The sequence below is a fragment of the Hyla sarda genome, chromosome 3 (genome assembly GCF_029499605.1).
Source record: "Hyla sarda isolate aHylSar1 chromosome 3, aHylSar1.hap1, whole genome shotgun sequence".
Lineage (NCBI taxonomy): Eukaryota > Metazoa > Chordata > Amphibia > Anura > Hylidae > Hyla > Hyla sarda.
This window is the reverse complement of record NC_079191.1, coordinates 93,005,692-93,021,613: the sequence shown is the minus strand read 5'-3', so window position 1 is coordinate 93,021,613 and position 15,922 is coordinate 93,005,692. Positions and strand designations below refer to the sequence as shown.

Sequence of the window (15,922 nt, the reverse complement as noted above, 5' to 3'; positions counted from 1 at the left end):
GTGATCAAAAAGTCCAATCAAAACAATCATGGTACCAATAATAACTTCAGATCACAGTGCAAAAAGTGAACCCTCATACCACCCCGTATACGGAAAAATAAAAAAGTTATAGGGGTCAGAAGAGGACAATTTAAAACATGCTAATTTTAGTGCATTTGGTTATAATTTTTTTTAAAGTAGTAAAATAAAGAATACCTGTATAAATTGGGTATCATTGTAACCGTATGGACATACAGAATAAATATAAGGTGTCATTTTTACAGAGAAGTGCACTGCGTAGAATCTGAAGCCCCCAAAAGTTACAAAATAGCGTTTTTTAATTTTGCCCCACAAATATTTTTTTTCTGGGTTCGTCAGAAATTTTGTGGGGAAATGATTGATTTAATTACAAAGTACAATGGGTAGTGCAAAAAATAAGCCCTCATATGAGTCTGTGCGTGCAAAATTTAAAGCATTATGATTTTTAGAAGGTTATGAGGAAAAAAATGAAAGTGCAAAAACTGAAAAACTCTTAAAGGAGTACTCCGGCACTTTTTTCATGTTATCCCGTCCGGGCTGCAAAATAAAAGAAAACACACTTTCTCTTACCTGCCAACGAGCCCCTGGAGCTCCGGTACATGTGTTCGGTCCCCGGGCTGTATTCTTCTTCCGGTTAGCCCGGCACGTCACACGGAGCTTCAGCCTATCACTGGCCGAGGCGGGATATAGCTGCGGCCGGTGATAGGCTGAAGCTCTGTGTCATGTGCCGGGCTAACAAGAAGTAAGAAGAATACAGCCCGGGGACCGAACACCTGTACCGGAGTGTACCGGAGCTCCAGGGGCTCGTTGGCAGGTAAGAGAGAGTGCGTTTTCTTTTATTTTGCAGCCCGGACGGGATAACATGAAAAAAGTGTGCACCGGAGTACTCCTTTAAGGGGTTGATTTTCATCAGTAACAACATATAAAAAGTTTTTGGATCTGACTGTGCCCATATAAAGTTATTTAGAGAGAGATGATTAAATAGGATTTTGATTGACTCTTGTTTTCACACTTCAGGACAGAGTGTATAGTACGGGAGCTGGAGCTCCAAGGTAGGATCACCGCTTTAGATTTGAACCCCGACAGGACAGAACTGCTCAGTTGTTCCCGAGACGACATGATCAAGATTATAGATCTACGTGCCAATGCAGTGCGACAGACTTTTGGGTAAGTTGGAGTCCCACCATTGGCTTTTTCTGCTGAGAAACATTTGAGTGCTTCTATGTGATAAAATGCACTTTTTACTATTTTTTTTTGTAATATGCTTAGTTTGTAGTTAAAGGGAACCTCCACCAAGTCTAAAGTTTCATAAGGAACTTCATGTGTCGTTATCTTCATCTTTTTTTATTATTTATTTAAAGGGGTATTCCAGGCCAAAACTTATTTTATATATCAACTGGCTCCGGAAAGTTAAACAGATTTGTAAATTACTTCTATAAAAAAAAATCTTAATCCTTCCAATAGTTATTAGCTTCTGAAGTTGAGTGGCTGTTTTCTGTCGAACTGCTTTCTGATGACTCACGTCCCGGGAGCTGTCCAGCTCCTATGGGGATATTCTCCCATCATGCACAGCTCCCGGGATGTGACATCATCATTGAGCAGTTAGACAGAAAACTTCAGAAGCTAGTAACTATTGGAAGGATTAAGATTTTTTAATAGAAGTAATTTACAAATCTGTTTTAACTTTCCGGAGCCAGTTGATATATAAAAAAAAAAATTTTTTTTGCCTGGAATACCCCTTTAATTATTAGAGGTTCTGCCTCAAAATCATAGTTGAATCTGTATCTGAAATTCATATGTATTTTGATGCAGATTTTTAACCTCCCATTGATTTCAAGTGGAGAATCCATGCAGCAACATGATGTCCCTTTTTTCACCTTGCTGATTTGGATGCTAAAATTGACATGGGTTCTATATCAAAATGAACACAAATTTTAGCCAAATTTTAAACACGTCCTTATGAAGAAGACAATACAGCCTCTCTGACTGTATACTTATGATCTCTTAACTTATTAAGTAGCTTATATGAGAATATATTGTCCCCAAAGCAGTGTGGGGCTCCTGCCTTTAGCTGCCCATGATACAGACTCTAGGGCAGTGGTCTTCAACCTGCGGACCTCCAGATGTTGCAAAACTACAACTCCCAGCATGCCCGGACAGCCAACGGCTGTCTGGGCATGCTGGGAGTTGTAGTTTTGCAACATCTGGAGGTCCGCAGGTTGAAGACCACTGCTCTAGGGGTTTGTGCTTGAAGCATCATAGGACTGAGAACTAGAGATGAGCGAACTTACAGTAAATTCGATTCGTCACAAACTTCTCGGCTCGGCAGTTGATGACTTATCCTCCATAAATTAGTTCAGCTTTCAGGTGCTCCAATGGGCTCCTAGGACTGTATCCACCTTTTCCAGCCCACCGGAGCACCTGAAAGCTGAACTAATTTATGCAGGATAAGTCATCAACTGCCGAGCCGAGAAGTTTGTGACGAATCGAATTTACTGTAAGTTCGCTCATCTCTACTGAGAACATAACATACAGGAAGCAGGATCAAATCTTACATTTTATATTATACCTGATGAGATGCTGACAGGAGGCTGAACTGCAAGGAAGCAAGTAAAATTATATTAAGGGTGTATTCACACATACATTATCCTGTATTTGATGCACCGGATTTGAAGCTGCAGATTTGATGCTATGTTCAGTCATTTAGAGTACATTGAAACTTGCAGCTTCAAATCCTGCGCATGAAATATCAGGATACTGTATGTGTGAACGTACCCTAAGGAGAGATCTATCTATCTCTTTACAGTTTAATACAAATATGAATACCTATTATCTACCTAATTTATCGGTCTCATGTGCCATTTTTTTCAATTGTGAGAAAATATTGAAGTTGTCATATGCGAAAAATCTATTTTCTTACAAAATTTTAATTTTTTTCCTTTAGTGCTCAAGGTTTTAAGTGTGGATCTGATTGGACAAGAGCCATTTTTAGGTAAGTGTTTCAGAAAAGAACAGTTATGGAGGAACAGAAAATGTAAAATTTTTCCTCAAACCTCCTCCTTGTGTAGTAAAGTGCTTACCATGAATGATTCCGGGCAGCATCTTGGCATTCCCCACATCACAATCGGTTATGTGTATCCGCCCATATTGACAGCCAGCTGAAACCTCCGTTCAGCGCTCTTGTTGGACGCATGCGCACACATAGCAGTGTCTATGCTATGTGCAATAATATCTTCTACCATCAGAGGGACCCCCTACATAATGATGCCTGATGGTAATGATTATTCTCTATGGCCCTGATTTACTAAGAGTGGAGTGTAGGTTTCTTTGTGGGTTTTAATTCCCTACAATTTTGTTTCCCTACATTTTCCACTTTCCCTACATTTTGCTTTTTTTACACATGCTCTGATCTGTCTGGTTTTCCTCAGCTCAAATCCACTGCATTTTCTGTGGAAACCTTAGTAAATATGTTGGGCTTTTGTGAAAATGTCGGGAACACGCCCCTTTTAGGTTAGCACACCCCCTTTTCCTGATGTCCACGCCCCTTTTTCAGGCTTTCTTAGTAAAATGGAGAGTTAGTTTTTTTTTTTTTTTTTTTTGTTTGTTTGTTTTTTCCAATTCTGGTTTTTTTGTTTGTTTGCAATAGTAAATGAGGGCCTATGTATGGGCAGGAATTTATGTTCTAACTAATGGAGTAAATCAATAAGATAATACAGAAATAGACTAATATATATTATATTAGGAACACACTATACTAGAAACACCTCCAACAATAAATATGAAGAATAAATAGTGAGAATGAATTAATGAAGTACAAAATTCACCCAAATATTAAAGGATTACTTTAGCGAAGTATATGGGATAAGTTATAGATCGCGGGGGGTCCGACTGCTTGGACCCCTGCGATCTCCTGTACTGGGCCCCAGCAGTCTGCAGGAAGGGAGCGTTCTATCCCTGCATCTCTATGGGGGAGGGGGGGCCATGTTGGCCATCGCATCATGCTGGGGACTGACACATCCCCTTCCTGCGGACTACCGGGTACCCATACAGGAGATCATGGGGGATCCCAGCGGTCGGACCCCCCTGTGAGCTATAACTTACCCCCTATCCTTCTGATATTTTCCACTAAAGTACTCCTTTAAATTAAATAGTGACATAATTACATGCAATAAATAATTCTACTTTACACAATAATTCATAAGGATCTTAATAGTGTATCAGAGTGATTACTACAATATAACATAATAAAAATTATGTGAAAAGCTCCAAATAATGTGCATACATCCTAAAACCACTAGAATCCATAGTTCAAGGAGAACTCAGAATATAAAAATTGTCCCCAATACTGCCAGCAGTAAAAAAAATAAAGATGTACATCCCTGCCTCCGGTAACCGGCCCTGGTCTCCGCCGCGATCCTCTTCCTGGTTGCTGGTGGTCGGCGAGTTATACTGCACTCAGCCAATCACCGGCCGCAGTGAAGTCCCGACTCGGCCGGTAATAGGCTGAGCGGCAGTGTGACGTTTTTTGTCCCGGCAGCAGTGAAGGATTTTGTGTCCTGAAGCATTCTCTCACTGCTGCTCAGCCTATCGCTGGCAGAGTCTGGACTTCACTGCGGCCGGTGATTGGCTGAGCGCAGTATGACTCTATGACCACCGGCAACCAGGAAGAGGATCACGGCGGAGACTGGAGACGGTTACCGGAGGCCCCGGGGGAGCGGAGGAAGGTATGTACATCTTTATATTTTTTTTTTTACTGCCGGCAGTATGGGGGACAATTTTTATATTCTGGAGTTCTCCTTTAACTACCACCTAAACATTTCATAATATGAAGAACAATTCCCCATACGTAAAATATTACTCCTAAATTTTTTTTATATATATATATATATATATATATATATATATATATATATATATATATATATATAAAGGGTAACTCTCATTAAAACAAATTTTTGCTATTGCACTTCTCATGGTAAATAAACAATATTTCTAATAATAAAAAAAAAAATGAAGTTTTCTATGTTTTATTTGTGCTTAAAAAAAGCTCAAGAGCACATTTTCCCCCATCTCATACACAGACCTTGGACCGAAGTCCAAACACAAAGTGCAGCCTGGAGTGCTGAGTGGTGTGTGCCCTGCCTCATCCAATCATAGCTCCTCACACTTAACTGCCATATGCTGTTGGTTGGACCCCCCCCTTCAGCACTCCAGGCTGCACTTCCTGTGTTTGGGCTTTGGTCCAAAGTCTGTGTATGAGATGGGGGGGAAAATGTGCTCTTTAGCCTTTTTAAGCACAAATAAAACATAAACATTTTTTTTTTAAACAAAGTATATTAGAAATATTTTTTATTTACCATAAGGAGTGCAATAGCAACATTTTTTTAATGAGAGTGCCCATTTAAGGGTGGGTTATTTTAATGTATTGTTCTAACCTATATTGATAAATGTTTTTGTATTATCATAGGACTATTGACAGTATTCAATAAACACTGGCCTATCTAGCCTGCCCAATACTCTGAAGTGCCCACATACACAATACAATATTTCTCGGTCAGCTCCATTGGGGGACACAGAGACTGTGGTATTTGCTGCTGCCACTAGGAGGCTGACCCTAGGCAACAAAAGAAAGTCGACCCCTCCTGGCAGGATATACCCTGCCTACAGAGTCAAAGCTAATCAGTTTTAGCTTAGTGTCCGTAGGAGGCAGACACAGGTCTGGAGTTTTCCAGACCTGGTCTTTTACTTTTTTATTTTTTAGTTCTCAGGGAAGTGTTCAGTTTTTTTTTTCTCATTTTTTATCTCCCATTTTTAGGTGGGGGTCCAGGAGCAATAGCGCTTACTGTTTCCCCATATGCGATGAAGAGGCATAGGCATTGAGTTTTGCACGGTCAACCCCTTCTTGCCACCGGCCAGCACCTGGGGTTGTACCTTGGGTCCAGGTCCCCCTAACTTACTTGCTCGTCTCGCTGTTTCAGCCCGGCATGAAGCAGGTGTTTAATAGCTGGCTGAAGACTTCGGTAGGTACGTTTTTAATTTTTCTCCAAGACTGGGTGAGATGAGGTGTCAGGTTCTGCCTTTGATCCAGAGGACCAAACCAGTGTGTCTGACATGGTGGACAGTTTGGTTTCAGCCATCAGAGACACCTTTCACCTAGAGGACCCCAGAACTTTAGACCCAGCTCAATAAGTTTCCATCCATTGCTCCCGCTGCTATCCTGAGGTATTCAGCTTTCATGCAAAATTTGAAGCCTTGCTGGAAGCGGCATGAAAGCATCCAGGCAAACGCTTCCAAGGGACTAAGAAGGTTCAGGCGCAGTTTCTCTTTGCCAGGGACCTTTTGCTAAATGCTCGACACCGCCTGCTGTGGATCCTCCGGTTTCCCGTCTGTCAAAATCGACTACTCTACCATTGGCGGATGCGGCCTTCTTTAAGGATCCGGCGGACAAGAGGATTGAGAATCTGGCCAAGTTCACCTTTAAGGCGGCGGGTTCATCCTTGCTTCCTGCCTTCACTTCTGCTTTGGTGTCCAAATCCCTTTCTATTTGGGCTTCTCAGCTCCGCCAGGGCATTTTGTCTGGGACCCCTTTGGAAGTTTTGGCGGATCTTGCACTCCGACTTCCCAATGCTGGAGACTACTTGGGCTCTGCTTCCTTGCTGTCCTTCCGCTGTTTGGCTTTTGCCACAGGTAACCTGGTGGCAAGTCGTCGCTCCATATGGCTGAAGGCTTGGGACGCTGATGCTGCTTCTAAGAAGTCTCTCACGGAACTTACTTTCTTCGGGACTCGGCTCTTCGGAAAACGGCTGGACGAAATTATCTGAGGCTAATGGAGGTAAGAGCGCCTTACTGCTGCAGAACAAGTCCCGCCATAACAATTCTTGCCAGAAGTCAACTTCCTTTCGGTCCTTTCGGTCTTTTGGCTCAGGTCGGGCAGCCAGACTGGTGCCCTCACAGGATAGGAAGGTCCCTTCCTTCAAGGCACGCCCTTCCTTGAAATCAGATTGTTCAGGCCGCTTTGCAGCCAAGTCGGGCACCCGTAAACCTCCCTCTGCCTGAAGGGACGACCCCACCCAGGACTTCTTTTCGGGTGGAAGGTCGTTTGACCCTGGTCCGGGACGTTTGGCTGGCTCAGGTGCAGGACACTTGGGTCCGAGATGTAATTTCCGATGGCTATTGGATCAAGTTTGCTTCCTTTCCATGGGACCGCTTTTTTCGTTCTCGACCTCGTCGTTCTCCTTCCTTGACGGCGGCTTTTTGGGTCGCACTTCAGACCCTTCTCGCTCAGGAAGTGATCGTCCCAGTTCCTCCTAGGGAGTGCTTTCAGGCTTCTACTCAAATCTTTGTCGACCCCAAAAAAAGGGGGCTTCGTCTGCCCTATCTTGTATCTGAAGCTCCTCAACCGCCTCCTACTCTCCAAGGTTCTGGTGGCGGTTATCGCCATCCTTCGAGCCCGGGGTGTGTTTGTGTAGTCTCCTCCTCACTTTTCAGACCTTGTCTCATTTCGGCTGGGTAATAAACCAGGGAAAGTGAAACCTGACTGCCACCCAGTCTCTGATCTTTTTTGGACTCCAGTTTGACATGGCGGCTGCCCGGGTCCGGCTTCCACTGGACAAGCGCCGCTCTTTATCAGCAGGTGTTCGCCTTCTCCGTCGTCCTGTTTCAGTTTGCATTCAATTCTGCATGGAAGTCCTGTGTCAGATGGTGGCGACCATAGAAGCTGTTCCCTTCGCCCAGTTTCATTATCGCCCTCTTTAGCTGGCCATTCTGTCCCGGTGGGACAAGTCTCCGCTTTCCCTCGATCGCAGGATTCTTCTTCCCCTCCCTCCCCAGGATTCGCCAGTCCCTCCGGTGGTGGCTCCAGTCTCTCGTGGCAGGTCATCACGACAGACGCCAGTCTCAGCGGTTGGGGGGAGCCTTCCGGATCCGGCAGTTCCAGAAGCTCTTCTCTCCATCGACATTCTGGAACTCCGGGCAATTTACCTTTGCCTCCTCCATTGGGAGCGACTTCTCCAGAACCGTCCTGTTCGTGTCCAGTCAGACAACTTCACTGCTGTGGTGTATGTCAACCGCCAGGGTGGCATTCGCAGCAATGTCCGAGCTCTCCAGGATCCTGCTCTGGGCGGAACTCAGAGTTACCTCCATCTCGGCGATTCACATTCCGGGAGTGGACGATTGGGAGGCAGACTTCCTCAGCCACTCCTCTGGCGACCCCCGGCGAGTGGTCTCTCTTCATCCGGTGGTGTCTGTGGAAATCTGCAACCTCTGGGGGACACCAGACAGACCTTTTTGCGTCTCGCCACAACCAGAGAGTTTCTCACTTTGTCGCAAAGTCCCGCGGCCCTCTGGCTCTGACCGTGGATGTCTTAGTGATTCCCTGGTCGAACTCCGTCCTCCCCTATCTCTTCCTCTCCTTCCCAGGGTCCTGAGGAAGCTCAAAGCGGAGGGCATCTCTGCCATTCTTGTGCCTCCGGACTGGTCCAGACGAGCGTGGTACGCAGACGTTGTTCGCCTAGTCTCCCAGTGCATCCCGACCTGCTCTCTCAGGGTCCCCTTTGCCACCCCAATTTACTGACGCTGCATTTGACGGCGTGCCGGTTGAAACCGCGGTTCTGAGGGCCAGAGGGTTCTCTCCCACATGATCCGGACATGATCAGGGCTCGTAAGCCCTCCTCTGCAAAGATTTATCACCGTACTTTGCGATCTTCCTTCCCCTGGTGTGAATCTCAATCATTCTCTCCAGTTGTCTTCTCTCTCCTGTGCCGCCTTTCCTTTTTACAGTCTGGACTGGAGCAACGCTTAGCTCTCAGTTCCCTTAAGGGTCAGGTGTCTGCTCTCTCCATTCTCTTTCAGCGCCCCCTGGCGACTGATCCTCACATTCGCACTTTTCTGCAAGGTATAGCTCAGGTGGCTCTGCGGTACAGATCCCTCCCTCCCACCCCTACTCCCCTGTGGGATCTGAATCTGGTGCTCAGTGCCATACAAGCTGCTCCCTTTGAACCTCTCCAGGACATTCCTAGTCGTGTCCTTTCCTGGAAAGTGGCCTTTCTCATTGCGGTCACTTCCATCCGGAGGGTTTCAGACCTAGTGTCTCTCTCCTGCCGTTCCCCCTATTTTATTTGGTCCTGCACCAGGACAAAGTAGTTTTCTGACCGATCCCCTCCTTTTTGCCTAAGGTGGTCTCCTCTTTTCCCCTAAAATGAGGATATTGTCCTTCCGTCCTTCTGCCCTGCTCCTTCCCATCCCAGGGAGTGTTTACTTTACTGTCTTGACGTGGTTCGGGCTGTTCAGACCTACCTTTCGGTCACTTCATCCTTTCGTCAGTGTGACTTTCTTTGTGCTTCCGGAGGGTCATCGTAAGGGACTTCCTGCTTCTAAGGCGACCGTTTCCTGGTGGATCCGTTCTGCCATCTCGAAAGCCTACCACTGCAAAGGGAAGACTCTGCCTTTCCGGGTCTCATCTCATTCCACTTGATCCCTCAGGGCCTCCTTTGGCTTTTCGCAATAGGGCCTCGGCCTTACAAGTCTGTAAGGCGGCCACCTGGTCATCCTTGCACACTTTTACAAAATTTTACCAGGTGCACACTTTTGTGTCCGCTGACGCCGGCTTGGGTCTCAAAGTGTTGCAGGCGGCTGTCGCCCAGCCTTCCTCCTGAGTTGCTTGGTTTCTTTCCCACCCCAGGGACTGCTTTGGTATGTCCCCCAATGGAGCTGACCGAGAAAAGTAGACTTTTTTTAATGCTTACTGTAAAATCTTTTTCCATTGGGGGACACAGCATCCACCCATTTGTTCTGGTATCTTTGGTTCAGTTGTCTGTCCGGGGTTTAGTTCTGGTTATTTTTTTGTCCTTTGGACAGTTCCCTGTCGGTCCTTCCCTATTGCTTTTGGGTCTAAACTGATTAGCTCAGAGTCTGTAGACAGGGTATATCCTGCCAGTAGGGGCAGACTTTCTTTTGTTGCCTAGTGTCAACCTCCTAGTGACAGCCTATACCACAGTCTCTGTGTCCCCCAATGGATCCTCCGAGAAAGAGAGTTTTTATGGTAAGCGTAAAAAATCTATTTTTGGGTGTCCCTTTAATGGGACTCACTCTGTAGGAGGAATTTGGCCAGGAGCTTGCTTTTTCTAGTAGATGAATATTCAGCCTATACACTGGCATAACATATATTATTATTATTTCTTTTTAGCCCTGATGGTAAATATGTGTCAGCCGGGTCAGCAGAGGGGTCACTATATTTTTGGAATGTGATGACCGGGAAAGTGGAAAAGATTCTTAGCAGGCAACATAGGTAAGACTGGAAAAATGTGTGCATACACTTTTTCTATTCACACATTGATTTTCACATGTGAGCATCTTGCCACTATTGCATAGATTGCATGTAACTGATAAGTCTTTTCTCTCTTACAGCTCCTCTATAAATGCTGTTGCCTGGTCTCCTTCTGGTGCCTACGTAGTTAGTGTGGACAAAGGAAGCAAAGGAGTATTATGGTCTGACTTTTGAGTGCTTTTTCACCCAAAGACAAAGCCTTCACTGCTCTTGGCTGTTTGGTGTGCGGGCAGCAGGGGACAGTTGCACAGATTTGGACTTTACACTGAAATATTGTTGAATATGTATATATATATATAATGGGCAGACCATGAGATTGTGCACTGAGCCCAGTAGGGGGCTCTCATCGCTGTGAAATGAAGGAAATAATAAGCGCTTTAAAGTGACATAATTGAGGACTCCTTCTGTGTAAAGATTTAAAAAGACTGTTCAATGAAAACCTGTATAATATATATTATAATATATCTGGAATTTTAACCCCTCTCCATCCTTCATTGAAATCACCCTGTGGGCAATGTTTATGAAAGGTGCAAAAAAAGACGCAGCTCATATGACCCAGTCAGATTCCAGCTTGGCAAATATTTAATGGGACTGGTTTGTTTAGGAAGATATTCGACTTTCAGTTTATTTCTGCAGAAGCTTTTTGTTTTTTTTGGAAATAGTAACGTTGCCCTTATAAATCAGATAAATGTAGGCCGAACCTTCTCATTTCAGAAGGGCTGGACAAGCATCCAATATGTATGGGGGCCTCACAACTCCCAACAGGCATCAGAAATGCTCACCTGGCCGATATCTAAAGTCTATAGCGACAACTGTTACAGAATTCATAGGAGATTCCTTTCACATTGTGAATGTCTTTGTTGCTCTTCTATACTCAAAATGTGGCAGGGGGTTTAAATGGGTACTCTGGGGAACTAAACCCATAGGCCATCCTTTCCCTCTCACCAACCTATTTATTTGTCTAAATATCATTCATTTGTTATATAGAGCAGTTTCCCTGTTTCAGCTGTCACACACTTGCAGGGAGTAAGAGAAAGATGTCATTATGAGATCCACCTTGTCTTTGTGCAAAGCTCTCACTGAGACTAGCCCCCATCCTCCTGGAAGACAAACAACATGTGATTTCTGTCTTGTCTAGGGGTCTGGCTTCACAGCCATACCTCCCCTCCCTGTGTGAGGATCTTGCAGGCAGAGAAGCCCAGCATCTCCTGGGAAGATTTTTAGTCACAATGCTGCCCTATGTCTGCTGTAGATCCAGGGCTCAAGTCCTGCAGGAACGCAAGGGAACTGAGTTCCTGCACTTTTTCCACAGCAGGAACACCATTCCCATTAGCAGGAGTTCTGCAGGACCAGCCCTTGAGTGGAAATCTTGGGTGAGTTCCTGCACTTTTTTCCCCAGGACTTGACTCCTGTGTAGATCTAATCACTGACATTGCCATTCAGAGCATAGCATGATTTATTTCTGAGGGATTAATAGTTTTAAAAGAGAAGACATGTACAATGTATGCTGCTGACTGTGTTTACAACAACACAGCATGCACACAGATAGTAAGAGCAATTAGCTGGCAGCCATTACACAGCGCCGCACTGACTGCTGGAAGTTGTAGTCTGGCTGTAAACAGCAAGCAAGGAAAACAAATATTCAGGAGACAACAGGGGCCACAGGAGCTGGCAATATCACAAGGATAACTACAGGGGACACAGAACAGGTATTGTGGTGGCTTTTGGGCATTTTTTATTTTTCTTCCCCGGAGCACCCCTTTAATTTGCACATACTATAATGTGCTGTTTTTGATATTTTCTTTTAACACACTATTGGAACAGGTTTGTGATTTATAGATTTCCGTTTAGATTTCAAGGGAATCTGTCAACTGTATCTTACTGTTAAAGGGGTATTTCGTGATTAACTAACTTTTAACTTTCCTGCCCATTATGAAGAATAATGCTAGTTCTAAATTTACCTGCTATACCGCTCTGCTGTGGATTGTCTTTTTCTTCTTTATATGGTCCCCCCAGGTCCAGTGTTTCTGTTTAAGTATGGATGAAGTTCGTCTCACAATCCTCTGCGGCTCGAGTCGGCAGTTGGTATCGGGACTTGGCTATTTCTTGTATTTCCTCACAAGCCAGCCCCCTGATGACATTTGCGGTCAATCTATACGTCCTGACGTGCCGGCGTTTCCTGCGTTCCCGCATTCTGCGTTCCTGCAGATTGCCGAGATCACGGTATGCCAGCACGTCAGGATGTACAGATGGACCGCAAACGTCATCAGGGGGCTGGCTTGTGAGGAAATACAAGAAATAGCCCTGATACCAGCTGCCGCCACGAGCAGCTCAGGATTTTGAGATGAACATCATACATACCTAAACGGAAACGCTAGACCTGGGGGGACCATAAAAAGAAGACGGTCCACGGCAGAGCAGTATAGCAAGTAAATGTAGAACTAGCATAATTCTTCATAATGGGCAGGATAGTTAAAAGTCCGTCACGTCCCCTTCCATAGACTTGCATTGAGGCGGTGGGGCTATGATGTCACAAGCTGCCGGCTCCAGTGTTCAGAACAGTTTGTTCCAAATGCTGAACAGCGGAGTACCCCTTTAATCTTCCCTGAAGTGTTGTGTTGGGATGAGGGCTGGAGGGAGTTCTAGATGAGCAGCCCAAAATAAAATACTTGAAAAAAAATATATATATATATATACCCCCCAGCACTTTGTGTTCTGAATGGTAGTTTCTCTGTCTTTCACTTTAGGTCCTGCAGAATTCTGCATCAAATGTCAGTGATTTTAAATAAAATAAAAAAAAATAGAAATAGAAATTTACATAGAATTATATGCAGAATTGATGTTTCTGTATTAAATGACATGTGAATCTAGAAGCAAATATAGAAAGTAAGTCCAGCACTAGGGCAGTGCAATCCAAATGCCTTTGCTTTATTGAACAAAATATACTTAGGTACAGACATGAGGTAAAAACTTTGACAAGTTTCACACTATTAGTGCCTAGTCTACACCAGAAGTGGTGCTCCTCCCTAAGGAGCAGATGGGTCTTCTTCCCTTCTGGGGAAAATTCTGGCTTGGCATGAATCCCAATCGGTTTCTGACACTTCGTAACTTTAGCCAGAGCTGACCTTAGGGCATTCTACCTGAGAAGGTGGTGTGATGAGCTGCTTTGCATATTCCTTAGCCAGAAAGCCTGCGGAGTGCTAATGGCCATTTTGAATCTCCGTTCTACACCGGAAGCAGTGCTCCTCCCTAAGGAGAATACTTTCCCCTTATATATATTTATATGTAGTTGCTTGCAAAAAGAAACGGCGTTCAGCACTGCCAGCCGTTTAGCCAAACAATCACTCTTGGTAAGTCAGGTGTGTGCAAGCAACACTGCTGGTGGGGTGCTCAGCTGGGACCGAGTCATAGATCAGACGTGTAGAAGAATGTGAAATAAGCGGCACTCACCACGTCCAGGCTAGCGACAAGCTTCTTTATTGCTTAAGGTGCAGTTAGGACATACAGGTGCAGGGAGACAGGAACGCCGGATAATCCGGTTGACTAGGCACAGCCGTATCGTGCTTCCGCACTTCATCAGACCATCTCGTCCACTGAGAGCTCTCCAGGTAAATACCCGTGAGGCTCCACCCGTGGGCGGTCATTTCTGCAATTACATGTAAGTGCGAGTGCAAAAATACAAAACATTTAAAAACTTTTAAAAACAGAAATTAACCAGGATTCGCAACACACTGGCAGTAGTAGAGTTAAAGAAATATACTTAAATCAAGTTTGTCGTTCAAGCCGAGGTCCCCTTGGGCGTTCATACGCATTATCCACCGGCCTCGGCTTGAACTAGCAACTTGCGTCTGTCAGAACCGTCTGTACTATCAATTCTCTCAATACCAAAGAATTTTAGTGATTTTGGATCTCCTGTGTGAGTATTAAGTACATGATCGATCACTCTTGGTGACCCCTTTTTTGATTTTAAGGAATATAAATGTTCCCGAAATCTGTGATGCATTGGTCTGGTAGTGCTGCTGATGTAAAATCGGCCGCAATTGCACACCAGACCATACACCACAAACTTTGTCTTACAACCACAAAAATCCCTACATTTAATCTCTATACCTCCAATTCTGACAATTTTATCGCAGATCAAAGAGGGGCGCCATTTGCACGACCCGCACTTATAATTTCCCTTAGGACCACTAGATTTTAACCAGTTCGGGTCTTGTTTGTTCAAGGAGAATTTGCTTTTGGTAAGTACATCCCCCAGATTCTTAGCACGTTTAAATGTGACTAGGGGCATTTCTTTACCATAATTGGACAGAACAGAATCTTTTTGAATTAAATACCAGTGCTTGGATATGGCCTTTTTTATTGCTGTGCTCATGGAGCTGAATTTAAAAAAAGAAGCAATCTGGCCTCTCTTCTCAATCCAGATCCACACAGCAAAGCATTTCTATTTTGGCTTGATGCCCTTTTAAAAGCTCTGTCCAAAACTGGTTTCGGGTAGCCCCTGTCTTCCAACCTAGCAGGTAGTTCTTGTGCTTGGGACTTAAAGCTCTCCTTAGAGCTATTAATACGTTTTAGCACTCTCGCCAATCTGTTTGTAGCCTGTTTTGAGAAGACATTTGTCTTCTCGGAAATTAATCCATTTTTGGGGCCACATAAGGGGATACGTCCGCTTTGTGGACGATGTCTTCATTATGTGGTCCAGTACCGAAGATGACTTTGAAAAATTTCGTCCAGTTTCTCAATAAAGTTAATGACATGAATCTTAGTTTTACCTTTTAAAACTAGTCCCATTCAACTTTAATTCCTAGATGTGTTGGTCACCCTAAATGAGGGGGGACTATCCACATCCCGATTCAGAAAAGTAACAGCAGGTAATTCCTTACTACATTACTCAAGTTACTACCCAGAACACACTAAATCAGCCATTCCCTATGGGCAAAACATAGTGTGAACCCAGCCTAAAATGGATTAATAGCTCTGAAGAGAGCTTTAAGTCCCAAGCACAAGAAGACATGGGCTACCCGAAACCAGTTTTGGACAGAGCTTTTAAAAGGGCATCAAGCCAAAATAGAAATGCTTTTCTGTGTGGATCTGGCTTGAGAAGAGAGGCCAGATCGCTTCTTTCTCTTTTAAATTCAGCTCCATGATCACAGCAATAAAAAAGGCCATATCCAAGCACTGGTATTTAATTCAAAAAGATTCTGTTCTGTCCAATTATAGTAAAGAAATGCCCCTAGTCACAATTAAACGTGCAAAGAATCTGGGGGGATATACTTGCCAAAAGCAAATTCTCCTTGAACAAACAAGACCCGAACTGGTTAAAATCTAGTGGTCCTAAGGGAAATTATAAGTACGGGTCGTGCAAATGGTGCCCCTCTTTGATCTGCAATAAAATTGTCAGAATTGGAGGTATAGAGATTAAATTTAGGGATTTTTGTTGTAAGACGAAGTTTGTGGTGTATGGTCTTGTGTGCGATTGCGGCCGATTTTACATCGGCAGCACTACCAGACCAATGCACCACAGATTTCGGAAACATTTTATAGTCCTTAAAACCAAAAAAGGGGTCACCAAGAGTGATC

At 44.4% G+C, this 15,922-nt stretch overlaps 1 protein-coding gene across 1 annotated transcript in view; it reads left to right on the top strand.

Moving 5' to 3' along the window:
• ATG16L1 (autophagy related 16 like 1) overlaps positions 1-12,295 on the top strand; it is a gene marked incomplete in the record, with an annotated part of 37,119 nt that extends 24,824 nt beyond the window's left edge. Inside the window, 4 exon segments of the mRNA XM_056564612.1 lie at positions 1,036-1,185; positions 2,963-3,010; positions 10,202-10,303; positions 10,423-12,295. Coding sequence (XP_056420587.1) covers positions 1,036-1,185; positions 2,963-3,010; positions 10,202-10,303; positions 10,423-10,516 — 394 coding nt within the window.
• Between the last annotated feature and the right edge of the window lie 3,627 nt (positions 12,296-15,922).